This window comes from Dendrobium catenatum, unplaced genomic scaffold, assembly GCF_001605985.2.
Source record: "Dendrobium catenatum unplaced genomic scaffold, ASM160598v2 fragScaff_scaffold_315, whole genome shotgun sequence".
NCBI lineage: Eukaryota > Viridiplantae > Streptophyta > Magnoliopsida > Asparagales > Orchidaceae > Dendrobium > Dendrobium catenatum.
This window is the reverse complement of record NW_021318777.1, coordinates 612,932-638,621: the sequence shown is the minus strand read 5'-3', so window position 1 is coordinate 638,621 and position 25,690 is coordinate 612,932. Positions and strand designations below refer to the sequence as shown.

The following is a 25,690-nucleotide window of genomic DNA, read 5'->3' as shown; positions in this document are numbered from 1 at the left end:
TCCAACAGGCTAAAATGAGTTAACTAATTTTAATAATTAATATTCATTAATTAATTAGACATTAATTCATGTAAATTAATATTATTTATCACTTATTTTAATGAAAATGATTATATTTAGGTAATTAACAAATTAATAATTAATAAAAATATTAGATTAGGCTAATTATAACTTTATTTCAATTTGATAAAAATAAAGTAAATCATAATAAAAACTAAAAATTTAAATAATTGATACAATTTGTTGTATTTTATTTAAACTTATGTTGTACTTTAATTATCCAAGAAATGCATGTCAAATCTCTTAACCGCTTTAAATTCTGAATTGAATAGTCAACACAGTCAACACAGTCACACAGTATTTATCATAAATGTTATCAATTTGAATTGAATAGTCAAACAGTCACACATGATTTATTATAAATGTTACCAAACAGTTTTTAGAATTTAACCCTCCTAGAATTTCGTAAATCCAGATTTAGAGGATTTACAAAATCGTGCTTAAATGAAATCCTAGGTGCTACCTAAGCAGGATATTAATGAAGACCGCTGTAGCTTCGAACACTCTGAAGAACCTCTTCTTCCAAACCAATAAGTAAATTACAAAAAGTTTCGAGATCACTTGCCTCTTCTTTGAATGAGAACCTGAACTCCTTCCAAACATACTCCAGGTTCTGGATGTTGCTTGTCATAGATTGGGAGACCTTAGCAAGGACATCGAACCCATATTGATCAATTGATAACATCAATGCATCCTGCAAGCAAAGAAGGGGGGGTGGGGGGCTCATTAGAACTCTGTAATGAAGGCTATTACTGGTTTTTTTTTTTCTCAAGAACATAACCAAAAAAAAAAAACTTGCTCAATGCTTTAACCGAATTTTAGGGTTTCCATGGCTATATATTGAGATAGAAACACGGTTTACAAACGTAGCTGTTGGGCTGATAGGAAACACTTGTAGATCTCAAATTTTTTCTATCAATCTTCAGAAAACAGCAAAATTTCTCCGCACAAAATCATGAAAATAGAAGAAAATGAAGCGGAAAATACCAAGATAAAATTGATCCTCTATTCGAGAGGAGGATTGATCTCTCCCAATCTCTAGATGCCGCTAGAGCCCAAAGTAAAACCTAAATCTAGGATATCTCAAATTTCAGCCAAATTCAAGATGTCATAACCCTAGAAAAACAAACTATTTAATACATACAATTCAATAGTAAATATCTAAACAATCCATGCATTCAAATTCCCTCCTAACTCCCGTAAAATCCTTCCTAAATTGCTCCGTGGAATTTGCGGTTCGGTCGGTAACATAGATAGGCGGAAAACGTCCACTTGTTTCGCATGATCCGGTCCATACGAAACTGGCTGGACCGGTCTAACATCGGCACATCAAGAATTCCTTTATTTTGTAAAGATTGTCGAACAAGAACCAATGAAATGCATGTGTGTCGGTTCTTGCAAGAAAAATCAATGTTCTAGAACCCTAAAAGATTATCATATCTCACTACTAGTGATTTGGGTAAAATATGATATAATAGCATTAAAGGAATCCAAGAATCTAGCAAGCAATGTGAGTGTACTATTTGCATTTATAGGTGGGTGAAGGCTGTCAATTAGTTCCGTTTTTAAGAGCTTTAGAAGTTGTTGTAAAGGTTTTGAATTTAAAGCTTGCTTAGCCATAACTAATAGCATCATGTGGATATTGGGCTGCCAAATAAAAAAAAATAAACTCAGATAAATTATGACTCTTTAAGCCATTCACACCCACAAGGTCAGTATTTCATTTAGGCTTAATTGTCTAAATATCACATAATACACAAGCAATCCCATTAGACAGACGTACAAGACTGAATATTAAGCACATTATCAAGGGAATTAGAATTCTGAGTTTAATATAGCTCCCAACACCCCCTAGTTAAATGTCTGCTAACTTTTTGCACTTACAAGTTGCATGGTCATCTGAAACAAATTTTTCTATATCTATTTGCAAGTATTTCAGCTTATAGTGATTACTTAACGAATTATTATGAATCCTAATGCAACCTGATTACTCTTTGACCCATGAAAGGGGCACATTGACCTTCAATAACTAGTTGTTGTACCAAACTCAGGGTAAAACATAGCCAGTATTAATCACCTTCATGCTACCTTAAACTTTGGACTGAGCCTGCGTTGTGCTGACAATTTCAACCTTCCTCATCAAAGATTCCATCTGAGAAGAACGTTAAACTATAAAGGAACTTTCTACTTAATAATAATTTCAGCTTTATGTTCACTAATTATAAGAAATAGGGGCTGCTTGGTTAGATTACTTTAAGGTGTAAGGTGTAAAGTATTCCAAATGCAGGAGTTTTACAAATTTTGATGTTTGGTTGGAATATAAAATGAGACAAAGATAAGTATAGTAAATGTAATGTAAAGTGAAGAAATTCATTTTGAGTGTAAAACAAATTTCTTTGATTTTGAGTGAAAACCTTTTACAACACAAGCTTGTTTGACCGCCACCCGCCGCCGCCCTCATTCACTCACCACTGCAGGCCGCCGCCTATCACCATTTAGGATTTTACTTTACATTCATTACTTCTAACAAAAAAAAAATCATTCACCTACATTCATCCAAAAAACTCCAAAATATTCATTTTGCAATACATTCCTTTTACACTGCATTCTTTTTTCAATCAAATTAATCCAACCAAAGAGCCCATAAGTTGAACTATTATTCCTTTGAGTACGGTGCAACATGAGCAACTACCTATTTCATCGAAATTCATCTCATTGTACTACAATGACGTCTAATTTTTCTAATTGATAGATTATTTTATAATTTTATTTTATTCTAAATAATTTGTTATTATTTTTTTACGAGCATATGATTGATTTTAATCAAATATGTTGAAACTAATTTTTTTTAAGGGTGTCTTAATCTACTTGGGTTTTTTTTTTCAATTTTTGGCTGATTTTTTTATTTGTGATCATTAAAATATAGTTTCACCCCTACGTTACACCGATACGGATACGGCGACACGGATATGACACGATACGGATACGGGACACGACAATTCTTAAAAATACAGGATACAGGTACGGCATCATAATTTATAAATCATACATAAAAATTAAGAAAGCAATCAAAGCATAATATTTGAATTTACAAAAAAAAAAAATGAACAAACAACATCATTTGTACGCCTTGTAGCTTATAATATCAAAATATAAGTAAGCATTACAAATGTCCCAGTTACAACAACAAAGCATAAACATTAAATTGTCTAGCACATTAAAGTTTCAACTATCGAATAGAAGGAATGATATGATTAGCTTCTTTCATGGTTTGTCTTTGAATTTCTATATTCATCTTTAATAAATCATCAAGCGCTTTTTTTAATTCAAGCTCATTAGAGTGGAAAGTGATGAGACATCGTCAGCGATTTCGACACATGACCATCAGGAGACTCCGGAGATCGACGGCCACGATCAGATTTGTATTTTTTCATTTATGTAGTGTAGTTTATTTTATTTGATGTGTTTCCGCTTTTGCCTTCATGGATCATTGGATCGCTAGGTGGACATAAGCCCGACAAGCTTTTTGTATATATCTTCCTTTGTATTAAGTCTATTTTGGCCTTCATTTATATGAGCCTCATGCATATTGTGATATTTCAATTTTTGGTGAATGAAATTTGCCACTTATGTTTCTCATTTGTGAGTTGACCCTCCTCGATCTCTTAGTGAGTTCGTAGGAGAACTAGATCTCTTTGTGAGTTCTAGGTTTTCTTGTTTTTCGTTTTCTTTAATTCTCTTGATCAATTCGTGTTGTGGAGATTTGGATTGAAGCCACTAGTGGGAGATTGGATTTTCATGTTTTGGATCCCGAGAATTTCCCCCACTCTTCCCTCCCTTGCTCTTGCCGCCGCCCCCTCCCTGGATTGCCCTAACCGCCGGCCAGCAGCCACCAGCCAGCCCTTCCCCAGCCCGCCGGCTTCCTCCCCCCTTGCAGCCGCCTCCTACCCCCTCCACCTCTCTACCCGCCGGCCCCTCTTGGGTTTTGAATTTGAAATTCAAATTCACCAAGAGCTGTTACCCACTTGCCAAAATTAATTCATGAATTTATGCCATCCTCTTAATTGGATTTCAATCCCAATTTGAAATTCAAATTGCTGCATAAATGCTTCCCAAATTAGCTCCTTGATTTGTGGCTCCAATATTAATTGGATCTAATTTGAATGATCAATTCAAATTGATAATTCCGCAATTTTGGAAACGCCTCCTCTCAGAAATCTGAGAATAAATTTAGCTCTATTTAATTGAATAAATTCAAATCTATTTCATTAGTAGACTAGTGCGTGGGCCCCACTTGCTCACAATTCATGACCCCCTTTTTTTTTCTAAATGGCCGGCCATGCATAGAGTCCAAATTCTCTCACTTGCTATTAATTCCTATCTAATTAATCCCTTATCTTCTCTGAAAACCGCTGGCCCCTCATGGGATTAATTGGAATTCTCAATTAATTTCCCTCCTCTGTCTAAGGGAAATTCAAATTGAGGTTGATCATTAGCCTCTCAAACCTTCACCTCACCAAGCCGCCACCTTCCACCCCCCTTCTTCTTCTTGGATGCTATCTCAACTCCTGACAAGAATGCATGGCGGAACCCGAATGGAACTTTGGGTTTGTGCATGACGATCGAGATCAAGTTGACATTCACCAATCACCGTTCTTTGACGTGGGCTTCGATTTCGAAGACACTATTGAAGGTTACATCGACCGTATCCAATACACATTAGTCGATGTGATCGACGAGCAAAGATCAAAGGGACGTTGGATCATCATCGGACGACCATCTTCCTCCACCGCTCCGGCCACCTATCCAAGAACGACGATCTTAGGTTCCTTCTTCCTCGGAGTGACCTCGGTTCTAATGTGGAGACTCTTCTTCCACTAAAGCCTAGACTAGTTGAGCGTATGGACTCCAAAGGTGAAAATTCTCATTATTAAATCGTGGACTCTTGTTTATTGTCGTAGCGTACAATTATTCTTTGTGTTTTCTTGAATTGTTTGGTTGATCGATTTGGCTCTTCTTTTCCTAAGCAAGTTAAAAACTGAGAACTCCAAGGATCAATCTTTTGCTATAAGTGATACTTTTATTTTGGATTATTTTGTTAAATCTGCTCTCTTTAATTTCCTTAAAGTAACTCCTGAACGGGTTTGTTTCACATTAGAAAGATTAGTAATTTTTAATATTCTCATATCAATAAGAGACTCAAATCCATCTCGAAAATGAGAGAACTTTGTCGCAGCCGCGGAAGTAAATACGACGCATCTTTTTTTTTTTAGGATATCTTTTTGTTTTTCAACGGACACGTGTATCGGATACGTATGTCCTTTTGAAATTAAATAGTATTTTAATTGGATACGTCTTTGGCGTATCCGACACGTATCGATGGAGTATCGGAGGCGTATCCGTGTATCGGATATAGCACGCCTTCATAAATAGGTGTATCGGTGCAACACCCTAATTCCTCGTATTTCCAGGTGTACTTCAAAGAAAGCAAGTTATTATTTAAAAAAAAAAAAAAAAAACTTCAAAGAAAGCAAGTTCTTATTTTAAGAGGTGATATTCTAGACTGAATTTTAACTATGATTTGTGTGATTTTATCTATTACATTGTCTAATTGTAGTAATAACACTAGACTCTAACAAATCTTATAACATGAAATTTATAGCTTTGAATTGAGCTGGTCATTCAAAGCAACACAAAAATTGCAGTGATGTAGATACTTTTTTTTTTTTTTTTTTGAGAATGTTGGAGTTGTTAATTTCTAAAAAAGTTTAGAAGTCACCTGATTTGTTAAATATGAGTCGTGTGGCAATTTATTCAGGAAGCAAGAAAGATAAACAGACTGGAGCAGTATTCCTAACATAAGCATCATGCGATTAGCTGTTTTATTTAGCATTTATTGCACTCATCAACAAACATGCATACGGTTCTTAAATCTACTGTATGATAAATGATGTGGTTCATGACAAAGAATTCTGACTTACTCGTGCATGTGCATTGTAGTATTCCAAACAGAAAAGCATCAATGCTCGACGCCTTGGCTGACTTTGGTTTATCCCATCAATCAGCTTTTCAGCAAATGGAACTACATGGAAAGACATGAACATTCAACTCCCAAACATACAGGACCTTCATATAAGTACTACAGTGCGAATAAATAATAAAAGCTAAAGATGTCTCATCAATAACACTTGAATTCAATGATTTCTTCCCAAGCCACTTGAAAGAACAAGCAATCCTTTAATATGAAACATTTACTTCACGCACCGTGAACTCTACCAGAAAACATGCTAGAAGTGTCACTTCTATAAAATAATCAATCTCCATAGAATAAATAAAAATTCTAAACATAGAGCTAATGATCAGTAAGAGTTCAGATCCACTTTATGTACATCTTACACAAGAGGTCTGCTTTAGGTGCTTGAACTTCACCCACTTCCGCATCATGAATGTTTCCACTGCCATCAACATAACTGCAAGAACTGCAGTAAACAATTGCAACATTGGTCATAATTTAAGGTTACAATGAAGTGAATGAACAATACAGACAAGTTGGGAACTTTCTTAGGCCTCGTGATAGATGTAGAAGACGATATTTATGTTTGGAAAGGTTATAAGTATGGCACATAGATAGAAGAACTAGTTTCTAATGCATAAAAAAATATATATAAAACAACAGAAAAAAGTTAATTTGATGCCAATTTATTGATGGACCTTGATGATGAATTTCCTTCTAGATCTTCTTGTTCTTTCTCTGAAATCGTATTGGTCTCCAAATGATCTCGATTTTGTTTTCTTCCTTTGACGCTAAAAGGATGCTGGGAAGGTATGACTCCCAGCTGCAGTTCCGATAAGGAGTGTAGACTGAATGGATTGTGGCGATTAATTGCAAGTGAGTTGCAATAGAAGACGGTATCGGGAGAGTACACTGAAGAGCGAGTGGGAGAGTGGACAGAGAGAAAAGGTCAGGAAGAGAGACAATCCTATTGGAATAGATTTCCGTATAACAAAAGTCTAGGTTAGAGACAAAGAGTATCATTCAACATTCTTTCATTCAGTAATTCAATATCTCAATCACAAGTCATAGAACCCATATTTATAAAAAAAAAAAGATACAAGATAAAATCAAATTAAATTTAAAACTTCAATACAGATAACTAATGAATTATATCATCTAATGTTTTTTTCTAAGAACCCATCAAGGTGACAGACGTTAGGTGGGGACCCTTACCAATTCATTTATGTGAAAAGAAAAGAAAATAAATTCTTTTTAATTCAAAAATAAAGATAATCTTAACAATTAAATATGATAAACTAAAATAAATCTATAATTAATTAAAAAAAACAGAATTATCATCTTGTCCTGTATAAATTACTTCAGAGTCAATAGAACTCTTCTTTCTGATGATTTTAAGCATTAGCTCTTAATGTGTCTTTTTTTTAGAAGTTCGGCTTCCATGGTGGAAAGTTGAAAAATTGCTTCATAAATCATAGAAAATTTCTCGGGGTCGGCTAGGGTTTCCTCTCCCGCCTCCATCGGCTCCCTTCTGGTACACACTTCTTCCCTCCTCCCCTCCGGCTTTGCCGGAGGTCTCTCCGTCTTCTGCTCATGGAGGGTGGTTCCCTTTGCTCTGCGGAATTCCCTCCGTTAGTCAAGTCTCCGGGCAAGTCTTCCAGGTTCACTCCTAAGGACTGGAACTTGGTTTTCGCGCCAGAATCTTCGTCACCTAAAGCCCTAAAGCTATCTCACTTTCCTTCCGAACCAGAGATTGTGCCTTTCTCTGATGAAAAGTTGTCCAAGGGTGGTGAGGACTGGAGCTTATGCTTGGTTGGTTACTCTATTGGTCGTCGTCCTTTCTATGAAGCGCTATTGGGAGCGATGAAGAAAACCTGGAGTCTCAAAGGTTCCATACAGCTTCTATCTTTAAGTGAAGGTTTCTTTCTAATCAGATTTACTTGCATGGAAGATTTCGACATGGTTTGGCTTCGTGGGGTGTGGTTTCTGCTGGGTAGGCCGTTTATCCTACAAAAGTGGCACCCCAAATTCAAACCTAAGAGGGACAATTTTGACTCTGTACCTATATGGGTGAAAATCCACGACCTTCCTCTAGCTTGCTGGAACTCGGAAGGGATTTCGCGTATAGCTAGCAAAATTGGCGTTCCCATTGCTGCAGACAACCTGACCGAGCAAAAGACCAGACTAACCTTTGCAAGGATCTGTGTTCTTGTGGACTGTAATGCTAAATACCCGGAAGAAATTTTGGTTTCTTTGGACGGTGATATCGTCAGACTGAAGGTTCAATACGAATGGCGCCCTTTTCCTTGTGACCACTGTAAGTCACTTATGCATTTTTCTGTTAATTGTCCGTTAAAACCTGATATTCCTGGGGAAGATAAGCAAGGTAAGGAAGGACAAAACAACCGTGGAAGGAGTTTTAGTAGGAAACCAAGGAAACGCAATGTGTCAAATTCTATAAATGGGTCAAAACCACCTCCTCCGGATCACAGTCAGAATGCTAACACGTTGGCACAACATACCAATCAAGCTCCGTCCACATCTCCTACTCTTCCCACCATTTCCAACAGTATAGGTCTCCCTCTTCATTATCAACCACATTCCCCTGTTTCTTCCCCTGTACATGTTCACGGTGCGAGCGGGGTCCGCCCCGGATCGGGTCGGGTCGTGACACACATTCCCCTGTTTCTTCCCCTGTACATGTTCACAACGTCTCTGACTCTAATCTGGTGGACAGCAAGGAAGTAGAACATACTGAATCTGAAAAGCCCTCTACTGGGATCCCGAATTTGAACTCCCCTAATGATGAAGAGGTTGCATCCACTTCGTCCAGCTCACTACATACTCAAGGTATGGCCAAGCCTAAGGCCGTGACTGTTACATCCCCAAATAAATTTGATGCGTTGAATTTGGAGGATGAACTTAACACTCTAGAGGATAATAGGGAAGCATTGGTTGAGCAAGAGAACAAATTAGATAAGCAGAAAAGCAAAGAAAAGTATAAGCCGAGTACTTCGGCGGGACCCAAAAAACCTGCAAAGGGGAAGCAGGGAAAGAAACCCCACTCTTCAAATCATTGATGTCCATCCCTTCCATAGGTGTGTGGAATGTGCGTGGGTTTAACAGACCTGATAAAGTTCTTAGCTGTAAGCGTCTCACCCAGTCTTTTAAACTGGATATGTTGTGTATTCTAGAACCTAGAATACATGCTCATGCTTTTCAAGATCCGTTCTTTGAAATTTCCCATTATATTTTCTCTCTTGAAAATAGTTCTCACAATTTTGGTTTCTCAAATTCGGGTAGAATTTGGATTAAGTGGAACGATAATAAAATGCGCTTCAATCCCTTCCATACCTCATCTCAGATTGTGTCTGGGATGGTTTCTGTTGGCTCTCACACTCAGTTTCAATTATCGGTTGTCTACGCAGCAAACAGTGCTAATGATCGTAAGGAGCTTTGGGAGACTATTGGGAAAATTGCTCCACCTGCGGATATTCCTTGGGCTATTGTGGGAGACTTCAATTGTTGTCGTTTTGCATCTGAAAAAATGGGTGGTTCTCCCTTAACTCAATCTGCTCTTTTTGACTTCAACAACATGATTTTTGTTAACAGTCTCTTAGACCTTCATTCGGTTGGTAGTAAATTTACCTGGTTTAACCAACGTCCGGATAATCCCATACACATTAAACTTGATCGGGTGCTTGTGAATGACTGCTGGATGAAAGTTTTTCCGGAGTCCTACTATTCCCTTCAAAGTCCCTCAACTTCAGACCACTGCCCTATCATTATTCACTCTGGTACTTTGGATCAGGTACGGCACATATTTCTTTTCAAAAATTACTGGACTAAACTTGACAGCTTCTGGCATATTCTCTTAGAGGTATTTTCTGCTCCTATCTCTGGAAATCCTTTATCTCATCTTTGTAATATTCTGAGACAGTTAAAAGCTTGTATCAAATGTGAACCTTGGTCTACTTACAACTTGGTAAGTAGGCATATGGACAGTCTGCTTAATTCCCAAAGAGATCTCTTAGATTTTTTACATGTTGATCCTCAAAACTCATGCGCTAATGTTTCCTTAAAAGAGATCAATGCCAAAATTGCAGCTTTCTCTGAAATTCATGCTTCTTGGATCATGCAAAGGGCAAAAGTTAATTGGTTGAAGCACGGGGAGGACGACCTTAAATTCTTGTATGGGAAAATTAGGAGCAGGAGGGGAAGCTCCAAGTCGGTTGGCAATCTTTTTGCGGCTTCTCCCTCTGCCACTAGGACGGAGGTCATTGCCTCCGCCATTCAGCATTTCCAAGCTCTTTATAACCCACCACCCCCCTCTTTCTTCAATATGGATTTATTTCCTATAGGCTCTGTTTTACATATCTCTCATGTTAATGAGCTAACTTCTGGTGTGAAAGATGATGAGATTAAAGATGCTATTTTCAAAGGTTCTTCTATTTCAGCGCCAGGTCCTGACGGGTTCAACTTCCATTTTTTCAAATCCACCTGGCACATTATTGGTCCCACGGTTTGCAAAGCTATTAGGTCTTTTTTTTCTAAAGGCTACATGCCTAATGGTCTCAAAGCTACTGCTCTAGCTATTGTTCCTAAACACAAAAATGCAGATAATATCTCAGCTTATAGACCTATTGCGCTTTGTAATGTTGTCTACAAGATCATTGCTAAAGTCATAGCTTGCAGGTTAAAATTGATTATGCCTGCTATTATAGAGGCAAATCAATCTGGCTTCTTAAAATCAAGGATATCTACCGACAACATATTGCTTGCTAGTGAGATCCTTGCCACTGCTGCCAGGAGGGGTGGTGCTCAAATTTTCTGTGCTAAATTAGACATTAAAAAGGCTTTTGACTCCGTATCCCGAGACTTTGTGTTAGCCAGGCTGGCTCAAAAAGGTTTTCCCAGCATCTTTACTAATTGGATTAAAATGTGTATCACAGATGTCAATTTCTCAATAGTTCTAAATGGTGCTTTGGAGGGGTACTTCAACTCTTCTGCTGGGTTGAGACAAGGTTGTCCACTTAGCCCCTACCTTTTCTGTCTTGTTATGGATGCTTTTTCGAATCTTCTTGAGGGAAGAGACTTTAAAGGTGTCTCTGTGGATAATTTCAAGCTTACACACCTTTTATATGCGGATGATGTTTTAGTATTTGGAGAGGCCACTAAAGAGAACTGTCATAAGCTTGCCAACATTTTATTGGATTTTGGTAACACCACGGGTTTATGTATTAACTTTGGTAAAAGTGCCATCATGTTTCCTAAGCACTTTAGGAATCAACAAGAAGTTTGCCAGATTCTTTCAATACACAACATTACTACCAAGATCACCTATCTTGGTATTCCGTTGTCTTTCTATAACCTTAAAATTGAAGACTTTCTTCCCCTCATGGATAGTGTAAATAAAAAAATGAATGGTTGGAAAGCTAACTTGCTGTCGTTAGCAGGGCGTCTTCAGTACTTAAAATTCATTATCCAAAACACCATTGGCTACTGGATTCGTGGTTCTATTTTGCCTAAAATGGTGTGTAAATTTATCAAGAAGGCATGTTCTAGATTCTTATTTTTTGGAGATTCCTCTCATGTTAAGAAACTGCACATGGTTTCTTGGGACTCTATTAGTCGTCCCATTCTCAAAGGGGGGTTGGGCATTCAGTCCATTAATGCTATGCAGTATGCCTTTCAATGTTCTATTATCCTTAGAATGTACAACACCAACTCTCCCCTGGCTAGCTGGCTGTCCAGTAAATACATCTCTCCGTGGCGTCCTCCGCCTTCTACTGCTACCAAATTCTGTAAAACAGTGTGTAAAACTGCTATTGACGCCAAAGCGCACTTTTCTTTTAAAATTACACGTAATTCCCCCATTTCTCTGTTATGGGACCACTGGTGCTTCAATCTCACCTTTCATGAGTTCACGGGAAGCACTTTTAACCTTCCTGACTGCCTTCTGAGTAAGTTATTTGTGGGTTCCCATTGGGAATTCCCTGCTTGTATGCCGGGCCAGCTGAGAAATATTATTTTGGCAAATTCTGAATATGAAGGTCCCTGTCTACTGTGGGATAGCAAACCCTTTTCTAAATTTAATAACTATGTTGCTGAATTTTACTCAGGGTTAAGTAACATTAGTTGGGGGAAAGCTATTTGGCACAAAGGTCATTGCTTAAAATTTGCTGTTTTCGTCTGGCTGGCGCTGATTGGAGGGCTCAAAACTGCTGATGCTCTTAATATTAGGCATATTTCGGTTCCAAAGAGATGCAACTTGTGTCACATATACGATGAATCTGTCTCCCATCTTTTCTTTGAATGTTCTTACTGTTTTTCCGTGTTGCTCGCTGTTATGCCTGATACCAAAGCTCTTCTTATGAGGCCTTCGTTACTGCATCTGTTTGCTTGGGTGAATGAAAGTTATAAGGGGCAATCTCCAGTTAAAAATTTTTACAAGTTAATGGTTAGCTGTACCATTTATTGTATTTGGAAGGAGAGGAATTCTAGGAGATTTGGGAGTAATATGCAAAGCTCCTCTACACTGGCATTGGCTATCAAAAAGGTGGTTTTTGAAAAGGTGATCAAATGGAAAAACTCAACATCACTGCTGGAATTTTTTTAAACAGGCTGGGAATTGGTTCTGGCTGGGTTGCTATTCCCATTTCGCAGCAGGTTTTTGGCCTCCTAGACGATGATGATGCTCCTATCTGCTGCTCCCTTGGACGGCCTTCGGGCAACCAGGGAATCGTGTCCCTTCGTATTTTGTTTATCAATTCTGAGTCCAGGACGTTCTGGCCTAAGGAGCTTTTCATCTATATGTTTTGGCATTCTGTTCTCTACAGGTTTTGATGGGCTTCTAATGTATTTTTTTCTGTGCTTGCCTTAAAGTTTTTTGTCTAGTTTGGCTGGCCAGTTTCAGGGTTTTGACCCTTTTTTTGTAATCTCTGTTTTTTGGTATTTAATATACTGGCTAAGCCCAAATTTTTCCCAAAAAAAAAAAGAAGTTCGGCTTCCATGGTGGAAAGTTGAAAAATTGCTTCATGGGTATCCCTTAAATCTTCAGCAGGTCCCTTAAAATCATAACTTAAAAGTGACTGTCAAATCAATCCCTCAGCATCTTCTACATATCAATCTCCAAATCACTTTTTAAAGCATAGAACCTTCTAGCGAATCTGAGGTCAACTTTTAGGGCTAGGAATTCCTTCTCAGAAAAGAATTTACGTACATAATCAATACATTATTCTCATTATATGTCCCTTCAGAAAAATAAATAACATCCCTAGAAAGTTTATTAAACAAAAAGATGGTCGATGCTTTCTTATTTCAAAGTCCATTTACCTGATGTTAAACTTGTGGGCAACATAGTTACTATTTTGATCGAGTATTTCCTGGAAGGTTTCCATTCTTGATTTGCAATTTATGCTAGCAGAACTTAGTAGAGCAGAAACTGCATAACTAGAATGGCTGGCATAGTTTTCTACTTTCTCCAAATGCTGTAGGAGCCCTTCACTTAAGGCCTGAACCTGCATAATCAAAATCTCTTTCATGACATAGACTTCACAGATTTTCTAGTAAATAAAATAATTATTTGAGTTTAAGCATATTGAAAAGCCTTTAAGCCCATTAATACTAGGTGTAAATATAATACCATCTGCCGTCTTGGTAAGATCAGAACAGTGAAATAAAACTAATCCAGGAAAAGCACTAAAATATTCTCTTCTTCATGTTATAGTGAAATAATACACAGCTTCACAGTATTGCTATTAAACGTGAAAATAACTGAAGATAAGATTCTCAGAGGAACAATTGATGAGCAACCATACAGGCCCTTAGCCTCTTCAGAGTACTCTGTCATTAACACAATAAAATATCCAGTAATAAAAACCTAGATTGTTTTAAAGCATACGTGCACTTCTTTTGTTAACATGAATACAAGAAACATGACACGAAGGGGCTGTTTAGTAGCAGGATTTAAGGCCAGATTTGAGGCGGATTTGAGCGAAATCCAGCCAAACGGCCTAAAATGCAAAACCAAATCTCACGGCAAATAAAAGCCACCGTAGATAAAAAATTCCGCCTTTTTGTGCTAAATCTTGGATTTCTGAAATCCCGTTTTTTGCCTGATTTACGAAATTCATTGACTCGAGAGGAAGAGTCCGCTCGTTAAATCAGCTCTATAGCCAAACAATCACACGGGATTTAATAGGATTTATTATGAATGTTATCAAACAAATTTCAGGATTTATGCCCCTCAGGATTTTCTAAATTTGGATTTAGAGGATTTATGAAATCCTACTTAAATCAAATCCTAGGTGCCACCAAACACCTCCTAAGGAAATACAGATGAATTTTTCTCTATGAGAAACTAATAAATCAGAAGCTTCAAGCACTCTAATCATAACCTTACAATCAATTAAAGTATGAGGTAAACGTACTCTCATCAGCAATTTTCATCAGCTATTTTAGTCATGAAAGAACAGTCATATATAGCCAATCTATATAAAAGCAATCAAATATTCACTTCATGTTTTTAATGATATTAAATGAATATTTTCAGAATTTTAAGCAAATGTGATGGCATAATAAACCAGGAGCATAATAAAATCTGTAGAAGAATCACTTATAAGCATACAGGCCCTAATGAGTTTTCTATTATTATTAACTTAAGAAGGTGTTAATTTATGAGAAGGTCAATGCATTAAGCACAGGTCAATGTTGCTTTCGACCTGAATACAGAACATATGAAATTGAAGAAATACATTTAAATGATTTGGCCTCCCTTAGACTTACTTTGTTATCTTTCAGAGGGATGACATCACCTGCAAGGGCTACCCGAGCTGGTGCCTGCAAAGAAAATGAAAAAAAGAAGTACGAGTTTCAATATTTTAATGGCGAGCACGAGTGCATGTTTACCCAGACACACAGGGAGAGACTGTACTACAAACCATTCAACTAGAATTATTACTGTTTCAAAAGTAATTGCTCGGTTAGCGAATAATATTAAACAAGTCTAAAGGCAAGTTAAATAAGATTAATTGCTGCTTCAAAAGTACAAGATCGGTTAATGGATCTATTAATAAGAATGAATTATTAAACTCTAGATAAGCAGAACGACAGCTTAAACACCCTGGATTAAGACTGAAATGAAACATGTGACCTGGTAAGAACCATTTCAGCAAATTCCAAGCCAAATATAAAACAAGGTTGATAGCATATCATGATTATGATGATGTAAAATCTAACATCAGAAAAGTCAATCAATGAGAGAGTGCTTATTCTGATTTTGATAATTACTGAAGATATCGAAGGATTAATTTGAAGGCAAGTGAATTAATATTGTATTAGAATTCTGATATTTTAAAAGCCAATATATTCATAAGTATCAGAGAAACCTTATTCAAGTTCTTTATGGCAATGGAAATGTCAAGGATCGTTTGTTGTGACCCTTGCATGTATAGTGTTAAAACCGGAATTTGAGAGGGAAAAGCTTAAATTTTATTATGCAATCTACTCCCTATTTATAGATCTATACAAGGTGTATTGATAAGGAAACAAATAACTCTAAAATAATGAGAATACAATCATTCCTAAATCAACCATGGAAGGAATTAATGTGATCCAGGCGGTCTTCCCACGGATTACTGTTCACAGCCGTGGATTCTCTTCCGATCATGAGGTTGAGATTTAACAATGAGCACTGTTTGAAAAATGCCCATGTTTAACAATTGGTTAAACGTAACCAGGCTAAAAGTAAAATAACCACTTAAGTATCAAGAGAAGGTTGCTTTCAAAATTATTTTGCCACAAATTAATACTTGGTAAGTAATTCTACAATGAATAGAGAAAGCATACAAATGTTTTAGCCACTTAATATACAAATTACCACAAACATGCAGAGCAATGGGTTCAACATTTCATGGTGATTAGACTAGGAACACATAAATGTTTTGTAGGAGTGATTTAGAAATGGTCACGGATTCAACATGATAAATTCATCAAAACACCGTTCATCATCATTAACTTTGTTTAAATTATTTTACATTAACTTTCCCAATCAATGTTGCAAATTGTGATAAACCTAATTTTAAATCTCAGTCACAATTATTAATTATAACTATGTACCTATTTATCTTTCCCTTTGCCTTCATGTATTTCATACTAATTGTTGTTGGACATTTGTATGTCAAAACCAACAAAGACTTCTTTTCCTTAGCTACAATAGGAGTCACTTTCCTGTCTATCTAATATGGTAAGTTTTACTAAATCTTTAATAGTTTTGTTAAATATCTGATATGCCTTAGGAGTCAAAATCAGCAAGAAACAGCCGGAAATTCACAGAAAATACAAAATAATAATCTCTATATAAGCCCCTACTCCCCCCAATTTAGCCCTAAAAGATCTCTCTCCCCCCAATTTATTCCCTACCTATTTTGAATTCAAATTTTTTCATTAATTCATTCCTTAATCCTCCTCCTAGCCTATGGAATAATTGGTTTGCTAGGCCCCACAAAGGGGGTCGAAATTTCTGATAGTCCGCCCCCTTGCTACTAGGCCAGCTACAGGATCGATCGTAACAATACTCCCCACCCAAAAGTGCACCTTGTCATGAAGGTGGAAGGTTGAGAACTGCATCTTGATTGTCTCGTATGACTCCTAAGTGCCATCATACTTTGGCAGGTCCTTCCACTTGATTAGCACCTCTTGTGTCCCTGTCTCCCCCTGCGCACACCTGCTATTTCCAGAGATTCCAACATAACCTCCATGTCTTCTGTCAAAGTTGGGGGTAGTGATGATGGCGTATGTTCCCCTATCGCCCTCCTCAATTACGATGCATGAAAGATAGGGTGCAAAACTAAAGATGGTGATAGCCTTAATCGATAAGCTACTGCTCTGATGTGCTCCAAGATCACATAAGGCCCAAAATACCGTGGGGAAGTTTTACATTCCTTCTCCTGACTAATGTTTTCAGTTAGTAGGGCCTAAATTTAAATAAACCATGTCTCCCAGTTCAAAATTTACCTTTCCTGTGCCAATTCGCCTTCTTTTTCATGATATGTTGGGCTCTCAACAAATTCCCTTTAAGCTCTGCTAGTACCATGTACCTCTCCTCTAAGTATTGATTTACACTAGACACTGGTGTAGTGCTACCCCCGTAATGAATCAAGTGAGGTGGGTGTCCCATAGAGAATCCTAAAGGGAGTGGTCATTGTTGCTAAGTGGTATGAGGTGTTGTACCAATATTCTACCCACACAATCTACCTAGCCCAACTCTTTGGTGTATCTGATACAACATCTCAAGTAGGTCTCTACACTATGGTTGACCACTTCTGTCTGACCGTCTTTCTGAGGGTGATAGGTTGTACTTCGCTTTAATACCGTCCCCAATAAACGAAATAGCTCCTTCCATAAGTGACTAAGAAACGTCATAAGTGGCTAAGAAACACCTTGTCCTTATCTGACACAATTACTTTTGGGAACTCGTACAAGTATACCACTTCTTGAATGAAAACAATAGCCACTGTGACTGTAGTGTAAGGGTATTTCAAAGGGATGAAATGTGCATACTTGCTCAGGCAATCCACTACTACTAAGATCACTGAAAATCCTTTCGATCGTGGTAGCCTTTCGATAAAGTCCATCATCACTTCCTCCCACACCCTCTCCGGTAGGGCTAAAGGTTGTACTAACCCAGCTGACATTATGACTAAGTACTTATGTCTTTGGCACACATCGCATTTGGCTGCCTAGTTCTCTACATCGCGACGCATCCCTACCCTTACCCAATATAACTCTGTTAATTATCGACAATATGCCTAGTGTGACCCCACCATGTGAGAACCCAAGCCTTCCTCCACTTCCAAATATTCCTAAATAACCTATTGCAAAGAAAGTTGACATTATTTTAAATGATGAATCATTTCCATGAAAGAGGGTGGACAAAGAAGGTACTTGGTGAGGTGGAGGGGTAAACCAGAGATAGAGGATACTTGGCTAGAGCGCGAGGAGCTCCAGAGGATTGACCCGGATGTGCTAGAGATCTATGAGAGCACCCGGGATATATACTCGACGGAGTCAAGCTCTTTTTCACCCCGGGAGAATGATGAGGACATCCGGCCGTGAAAAGTTTATCAGAGAAAGGACCGGAGATCTACGACTATGATCAGATTACTCTATTTATGAGCATTTATTTGTATTTGATTTATTATGTGTAATTTTTCATTTTTACCCTTACTTCAGGGAGTAGGTTTATGTGACCTCAACGGGTACTTTTATCATTTGATGATTTATTGTATTTTGTCTATTAATAGACATCACCTCCTCCTTGGGAGGATGATGATTATTATGAATGAAAATTTCTATACTTTGTGTTTAGGTGTGTTTGAGAGCCTTGAGAGTTATTGTGAAAACTTATGTGAAGTCCCTAGAGTTAATTGTCTTTAATCAAATACAGGATCATGTTCAGAAAGATATCACAATCAATCAATTTGAATATTAATTGGAGATCATAATTAATTCTCCTTCCTAAATTAGCCTAGCGTTAATTTTGGAAATTTGAATTCAAATTCAAATTCAAATTTTCCTATAAGCCTTGAATTCCTTTCCTAAATTGTTGGGCTATATTTGGAAGGATATCGTTATCATCAAATCTGAGTATTGATTGAAAATATGAATTAATTCCTCTTTCCTTAACTAGTAAGCTATCGTTGGCAACTCCACTAAGGCCCCAAATCAGCCCCCTAAGCATTTAGTGCTTGCCGCCCCCCTCAATTTCAGGTCAGAAGTTTATTGTTTCCCTCCCAAATCATCCCAAAAGACAACCGTCTACTGCTAAAATACAGGATCATCCCGTTTTCCAGCCCCACTACCAATTGTTCCAGGATTTGGCGACCACATAGTTGCTGTCCAGAATTTCCAAAGACGTTAGAGTGTTGTTCGGGCCTGCAAGAGGGTTCGTATTGTTGTCCTTTACACATAGGCAGCCAAACAACTTCATCGTGGCTTAATATCTTCTTTCATGCGAGTAAACTCTTCCCCCCCCCCCCCCGCCGTATACTTTTTGACCGCCTCAATCGTGGCAACGTTTTATTTTGAAAGCTTATCCGCTTAGCCCACACCAAGAGCGTTGTGTGAGTAGGCCTTTATAGTGACTAATCTATTTGTTAATTTCAGGATTGTTTCTGAAACTTCACGCGAGAATGCTATTGTTAAACTTTAATAAAATTGCAATTTAATAAAACTGATGAATTAATGTCAGGACAAAAGTAAGGCATGGTTATGATAATTCTGAATAAAAAGAATTAAAGATCAAAGGTCAATCAAATAAGCAAACGATCTTCTTCAATGTTTAGTTGATCATCTTTATCTTTCAACTATTAGTTATGCTCTATTGGTTATTGTTGCGGGCTAGAATATACGCGGCGATAGAGTTAGAATTTTTTGTCTCAGCGTTGTACGGATATTCAGCACACAAACAGAAGATGAAAGAACACCAAGATTTTTACGTGGAAAACCCTAAAGAAGGGAAAAACCATGGGGCCACGCCCAGCTGAAAAAGTTCCCACTAGTATTTGAATTGATTATAAGTGATTGATTCGTCCTTGAATTAGGGATAATCAGATTACAATAGTCAATCGTCTATTTATGAACAAAAGTCAGCTGGAAGTTCAGCATCTGTTGGTGAACGGGCAGAAATAAGGTGTCAGCCGGCGGCAACCATTTAACTTGAAAGAGATACATCAGCTCATCGAACTAAAGAGGAAAAATAACTAAAATTGATTTTCAAGAGGAAAAAAAACAACAAAAACTGCTGCTTACAAGAAAATAGATGCTGCCACAATACTGGAAAAGCGCTTCTAAGAAAAAAAGGAATGTCTAGAAATAGACCTTTCCCATTGATCTGAGCAGTCTCATAATGGAGCCGGGAACAACAGCACTCACTGCAAGTGAACCACGCTCATCAATGATCACATTCTGTACAGTAACACTCAAGCTGTCAGCAAAAATTACTCTTTGTAATGCCCGTATTAGAGAAGTACCATATTAAGCTCAAAATTTATTCAATGGGTAATACATGAGCCGAAAAGCCAAAAAATTGTTTTTCGCCAATCTTACAGATGATAAAAAAATTGAAAGATCTATAAATCTTTCCTTTCTCAAAATTTTGAAAAGCCTTCAAATCATGCAATTTATAATTGATAATCAGAATATCCACAAAATTCCAGGTTTAGCAAGTTGCTGAAAAAATAGTACCACATTATGCAAGTCTCCTTCTTTGACCCAGATGTATGGCTTTCCCTTCTTCAACATGTAATGTATCCTTGAGGTATGGATGTCATCCTTGCTACATAAAGCAGCATGAAATGAGCCAATAAATGATCAATGATTTTAATAAGCATGCCCATATCTTATAAATAAGAAAATGAAAGAAAAAGAAAATGAGCACATAGTTACAATTAAATTGAGTGAAATAACATACTTTAAAATTCATAAACAATCAAATTGAGTGGAAAAACATAATCTAAAACTCATAAACAATCGTGTCAATTCTCATTTTTTAATTATATTTATTTCCAAATACTTAGATATTTTTCTTTCTTGTAAAATAATACAATCTGAAAAGCAAAACAAAAAAAATCATAAGATAGAAGTACATTTTAAAATAAAAACTATTATTTTAATATACATACTTTTCCTTCTTTCTTATGGAATAGCCTAATCAGTACAATTTCTCCCGTAACTTCTTCCCACTTTAGGCCTGATTAATCTTTTTTGTTTGAATTAATAAATACAGGATAATTTCTAGCATGAATTATTTCATTAAATAATAAGTAACATAATTATTATTATAATTAAATCTAATTTAATCATTGGCTTACTATACTACAATCAAATGACTACATTAAAAGAAAAAAAAGCACACATGTTAGTCATAATTTGCATGTCAATTAGACAACATCATATGACATTTTTTTGAGTCGCCACTCGCCATTGAAGTTCATGTAGAATGTGATGGATGTGGACTCGTGGAAGAGGAGCTGTATCAATGTTTAAAAAGCGGCCACAAATGAGCAAGAGGAAAACAACCAAGGATAGATGAGATCAATACAAGCTTAATTGGCCTTCTTTGGGACAATTTATCTTGATTTATGTAGGATCCAATATCATGCATCATCTATATGTCCATGGGAGGAAGATAATTTGATCCAATCTAGTTCGGTTTGACCAGGGCATATTGGGATGTGTATTATTATGAAATGATGATTTTATAAAATGAAAAGAATAATGTGAAAGAAATTCAAATTAATTTCAAAATTTTAAAAGAGTTTATAATAAAGTTTGAAGTATCATTTTTTTTTCTCATTAATCTAAATCCAAAAGACTTATCATCATGTCTATGCATGCAAATAGCATGATAAAGAAGCAAACAAAATCAAATTTCTAGGGTTGGCTTCCAGTAGTTGAAGTTGCACATAAAAAATAAGAAGTAAAAATTTGAAAGAAAAATATATTTTTTGAAGGTTATTGTAGATATTATAGACTTTTTCCTTTTCGAAAAGCTGAACAACAACTTTCTTATAGCTATAACATTTTAGCAGATCTAATTGTAAAAAGTTGCTTCTCATCATAATTTTTTCAAAGTGACAAAAAAGTTGTCATGAATGACAACTTTTGAAAAAACAGAGCCTTGAAAAAACTGTCGTAAATAAACCCTTACAAATAGCAACTATCAAAACCAACAAAGCCTAAAATATTATAAGGCCAGACTACAGAGACAAAACCTCTCCTCAACCCAAAATCATTAAAAGCAGAGTTTTAATCAACTTTATTTTGTTTTGATTATTTAATACGGGATAAAGGAACCTTAGCAAATGTGCTACAGAAGTAGCTTACCTTCCCTTGGCATCAGCTTTAATTGTATTTAGATAAGCTTGACAGTTGGCTGCCAATATATTCTGAAAGAAAAAAGTAATAATTTCAGTGTAATAGCCCAAAAGATTTTTCCTTGGAAGAGCTACAAGGAGATTCCCTCAGGTTGAAAAAGAAAAACCATTTTCATCAATATAGTCAGGAATTCAAAGAAGGATGAAAGGCACTCACCTTGCATCTTTCGGCGAAGGTCAAAGCCACCAACTTTCCTTTCATCTACTTCAAGTAGGCACTATGATCATTCAAAGTACTGATCTAACGAGAGCTTCAAGGATTTTTTTAACAGTTTAAGGGAAAATCAACTTTGCATGATAGTGGACACAAAAACCTGAAAAATTTTGATTGCAGGCATTCATTTAAAAAAGAAGAAACACCATTCAAGAATAGAGGAATTCCTATCACTCCATTTTTCATCTAATAACATGTTCAACAGGTCAATGACTTCTTTTATATATATTTCATTATCCATGACATCTCTCTTGGTATTTCTAGATGCATGTTTTCAAAGAGTCTTCCGGTAAGAAAGTAGAATGTCTTAGTAGAAATTTGGTTTGAAGTAAAAGGAATATAAAGTATTTCAAAGGCGGAGATTTTGAAAATATTGGTGTTTGATTTGAAGTAAAAAGAACGGTAGGTAAAATTTTCAAACACACCATAAATTCTCTACCATTTCTACATTCATTTTACTTCACAACAACAATAACAACAAGTCATTTTCCCAATACATGGGGTCAACGACATGAATAATTTCTCTCCATTGTATCCTATTAAGGGTCAAATTCTCACTAAAATTTAATTAAAAAAAGTTCAATTTAATACTATCTAACCATATCTTTTTAAGTTTATTTCTACTTTTCTTAACATAGGCCTATTTTACTTCAAGTCAAACAAAAAAAGTAGTTACATGCATTTATATTACACTAATTCAAACAACTCAAAATATTTCAAGTACAGTGCATTCCTTTTAAATTGCATTTAATTAGACTCTATATTCCTTTTTCAATTAACCAAATGGCCCCTTAGATTATTCCGATGAATGTTAAGATAAAGGGTTGTATAGCTCAACTATATAAACGGGTTTCCTGAAAATGTTTTCTTAGAGAATTAGAAGTTTCTAATGAAGTGATTTCCTTCTTCAATTTATTTGTCTCTGTTCCTACTTATGAGCAATGCATATCTCTCTACACAATCAAATTTCTAACGAAGCGGTATTGAAGCCTTGATCTTATGATATTAAAAGTGGCATGAATATAAAAATGCTACCTCTCACAAAGCAAAACTATAAGAATTTGAGTATCCAAATGAAGGGGCTGTTTAGATACAAGAGATTATGCAGGATTTGAGAAGGATTTAGCCTGCCAAACGAAATTTGAGTAAGTCTTAAATCTCACAGCAAAATAAATCCTGCACAAATCCTCCGTTATCCTCTTCTTGCTATAAATGCTGCATTTACTAAATCGGAAATTCGGGGGATTTACGGAGTTTGGCCGAAGAAGCGCACGAAAGGGGAAAGATGGTTACCTTCGCAGCGAGCCAGCTCCCGTCGTTACTTCCGATCCAAATGAACAACGTCGCCGAAGGCAAAGAATCCATACAAAAATCTCCCGTCCTAAACGAATTTTTCAAACCTCTACTTCCGGTGATGCACGCGAAGCCGACTCTGCGAAGAAGCTAGCAAAGCAGAAGCAGCAACGGCGAAGATGCAAACCTAGACAGGTTGTGATTCAGGGGTGTCAATTCGGGTCAACCCGTTCGACCCGACCCGGATCTAAACGGGTCAATCCGGACCAGACCCGTTTTGGCAAACAGGTCGGACATTTCAACCCGGACCCGGCCCGGCCGGGTTGCCGGGTTGACCCGACCCGGCTGGGTTGCCGGGTTGACCCGACCCGAGGACTCGACCCGGTAGTATCGCGCGCAGCACGCGATTCGGCAGCTGGACGGCGCGGCATTGCAGCGCGGCAAGGCTCTAGCGACACCGCGGGCGCTCCGGGCGAAGCTGCGGCAACGGCGGAAGCGGGACGGCGGCAGCGGGACCGACACGCGGCGGGCTGCGCGGCAGGCGAAGCGCGGGCACGGGCAGGCGAAGCGCGGGCTGGGCACGGCCGGGCAGCGGGAGCACGGGCTGCCAGCGGGTGGGCACGCGGCTGGCGAAGCGGGAGCTCGGGCTGGGCCAGGCGGGCAGCGGGCAGCCGGGAGGGAAATTTCAAATTTTTTTAAATTAAACGGGTTGTCGGGTTGACCCGGCAACCCGCCGGGTCACCCGACCGCGACCCGTTTAATCAAACTGGTCAATTTACGAACCGAACCCGACCCGTTTATCAAACGGGTCGGGTTCAACTCGGATTTTTCGGTGTCGGGTTTTCGGCGGTCACAGACGGGAATGATGTTAATCTGCGATGGTAATACATTTTTGGCGGTGTAGATAAGTAGAGTAGTAGTATAAAATAATTAATAATTAGTTTGTAATATAATGTTTTAAATTATTAAATTAAATTATAATAAAAAACTGATTAAATAATTTTAATTATAATTGGATAATTCATTAGATAATATCAGTGCAATCACATAATTCTCGAAATAACATTTAAAATAAATATTTAAATAGTTAGTAATGAAATTAATAATTATTAGTTAAATTAATTAATAATTAAACTAATTTTTTAATTATCAATTAAACTAAAATAAAAAATAACTGTATTTAAATATAAATTAAATTAGAAAATAAACTAAATTTTAAGTTTTAAATAAACCTAATCACTTAAATGTGGAGTTTATATTTATCAAATAATTTTATTAAATTATCAAGAGAATTAATATATTTTTTTTTAATTTTTTTTTAATTTAACAAGCTCAAAATTTAATAAATTTGAATTTATAGTATTTACTAAACCATACTTAAAAGATAAATACTACTTGTTGCCAATCTTCCCCTCCCAGGCCGTGCGTTTAAGGATTAGATCGAAGCCCTTTGTCTTTCAATGGACGGCGTGAAAGAATCTTAACTGATCGAGACAGATAAACGGCCTCCAAATGTAATAAAGTATATTTTTCTCAACACTATATAATTTATAATCTTTACTATTATTTTTATTATTTATACTTTTCTTAATTATTATGAGAAAATAGTTATTGATCTTAATAATTATTTACCTTATTTTATGATTAAACCATAGTAAAGTTATGCTTTTATAAAGGATTTTTTATTTTTTTTAAATAATATTTGTTGATAGATAAAACAATTGTTTAGTCTAAAATTACAATTTCAAATTTCATACTATATTATTTTTCAAATAACAATGATAATATTTATTTGAATATTATTTTTTTCATATATTTAAAAAAATTTCATAATAAAAATTTATTTTTTAAAAAAAATTATTTCTCCCACAACAATCTTATAACCACATCTACAAAAAAAATTACAATTTTCTCAAACCAACCCTATGTCTAACTTTTAGGAGCATTAACTTCAATAAATGTAAATATTGATACATAATACCTAAGCTATTTCAAATTGTATACATTTAAAAATAATTTTTACCCATTGATAGAAATTTATTAGGGCTTCTCCAACTGAACTCCAAACATTTGAATGGCGTCACTTGCGAGCTCCAACCAATGGTAAAACTTCCGCTATTTGGTTGCGGGTAAACAGCGGGACGCCAATATTGGCGTTGCACTGTTCATCTC

General features: G+C 36.6%; 1 protein-coding gene across 4 annotated transcripts; it reads right to left on the bottom strand.

The window, feature by feature from the left end:
* Nucleotides 1–294: 294 nt before the first annotated feature.
* Nucleotides 295–23,736, bottom strand: LOC110115837. 4 transcript variants are annotated; one of them, XR_003700262.1, is made up of 11 exons: nt 23,519–23,736; nt 22,169–22,213; nt 21,962–22,023; nt 20,321–20,411; nt 19,955–20,041; nt 14,861–14,914; nt 13,409–13,593; nt 6,457–6,539; nt 6,042–6,142; nt 430–754; nt 295–377 (listed from the first exon to the last, which is right to left on the bottom strand). XR_003700262.1 is itself a non-coding variant. In XM_020849215.2 (10 exons), exons 1-10 carry the CDS (start codon nt 23,588–23,590, stop codon nt 536–538), a joined length of 999 nt encoding a protein of 332 aa, XP_020704874.1. In that variant the 5' UTR covers nt 23,591–23,736; the 3' UTR covers nt 387–535. The 4 variants fall into 4 exon arrangements, 1 of the variants encoding a protein (XP_020704874.1); XR_003700263.1 differs by having other exon boundaries at nt 20,324–20,411; XR_003700264.1 differs by having other exon boundaries at nt 22,169–22,325; nt 23,519–23,656.
* Between the last annotated feature and the right edge of the window lie 1,954 nt (nt 23,737–25,690).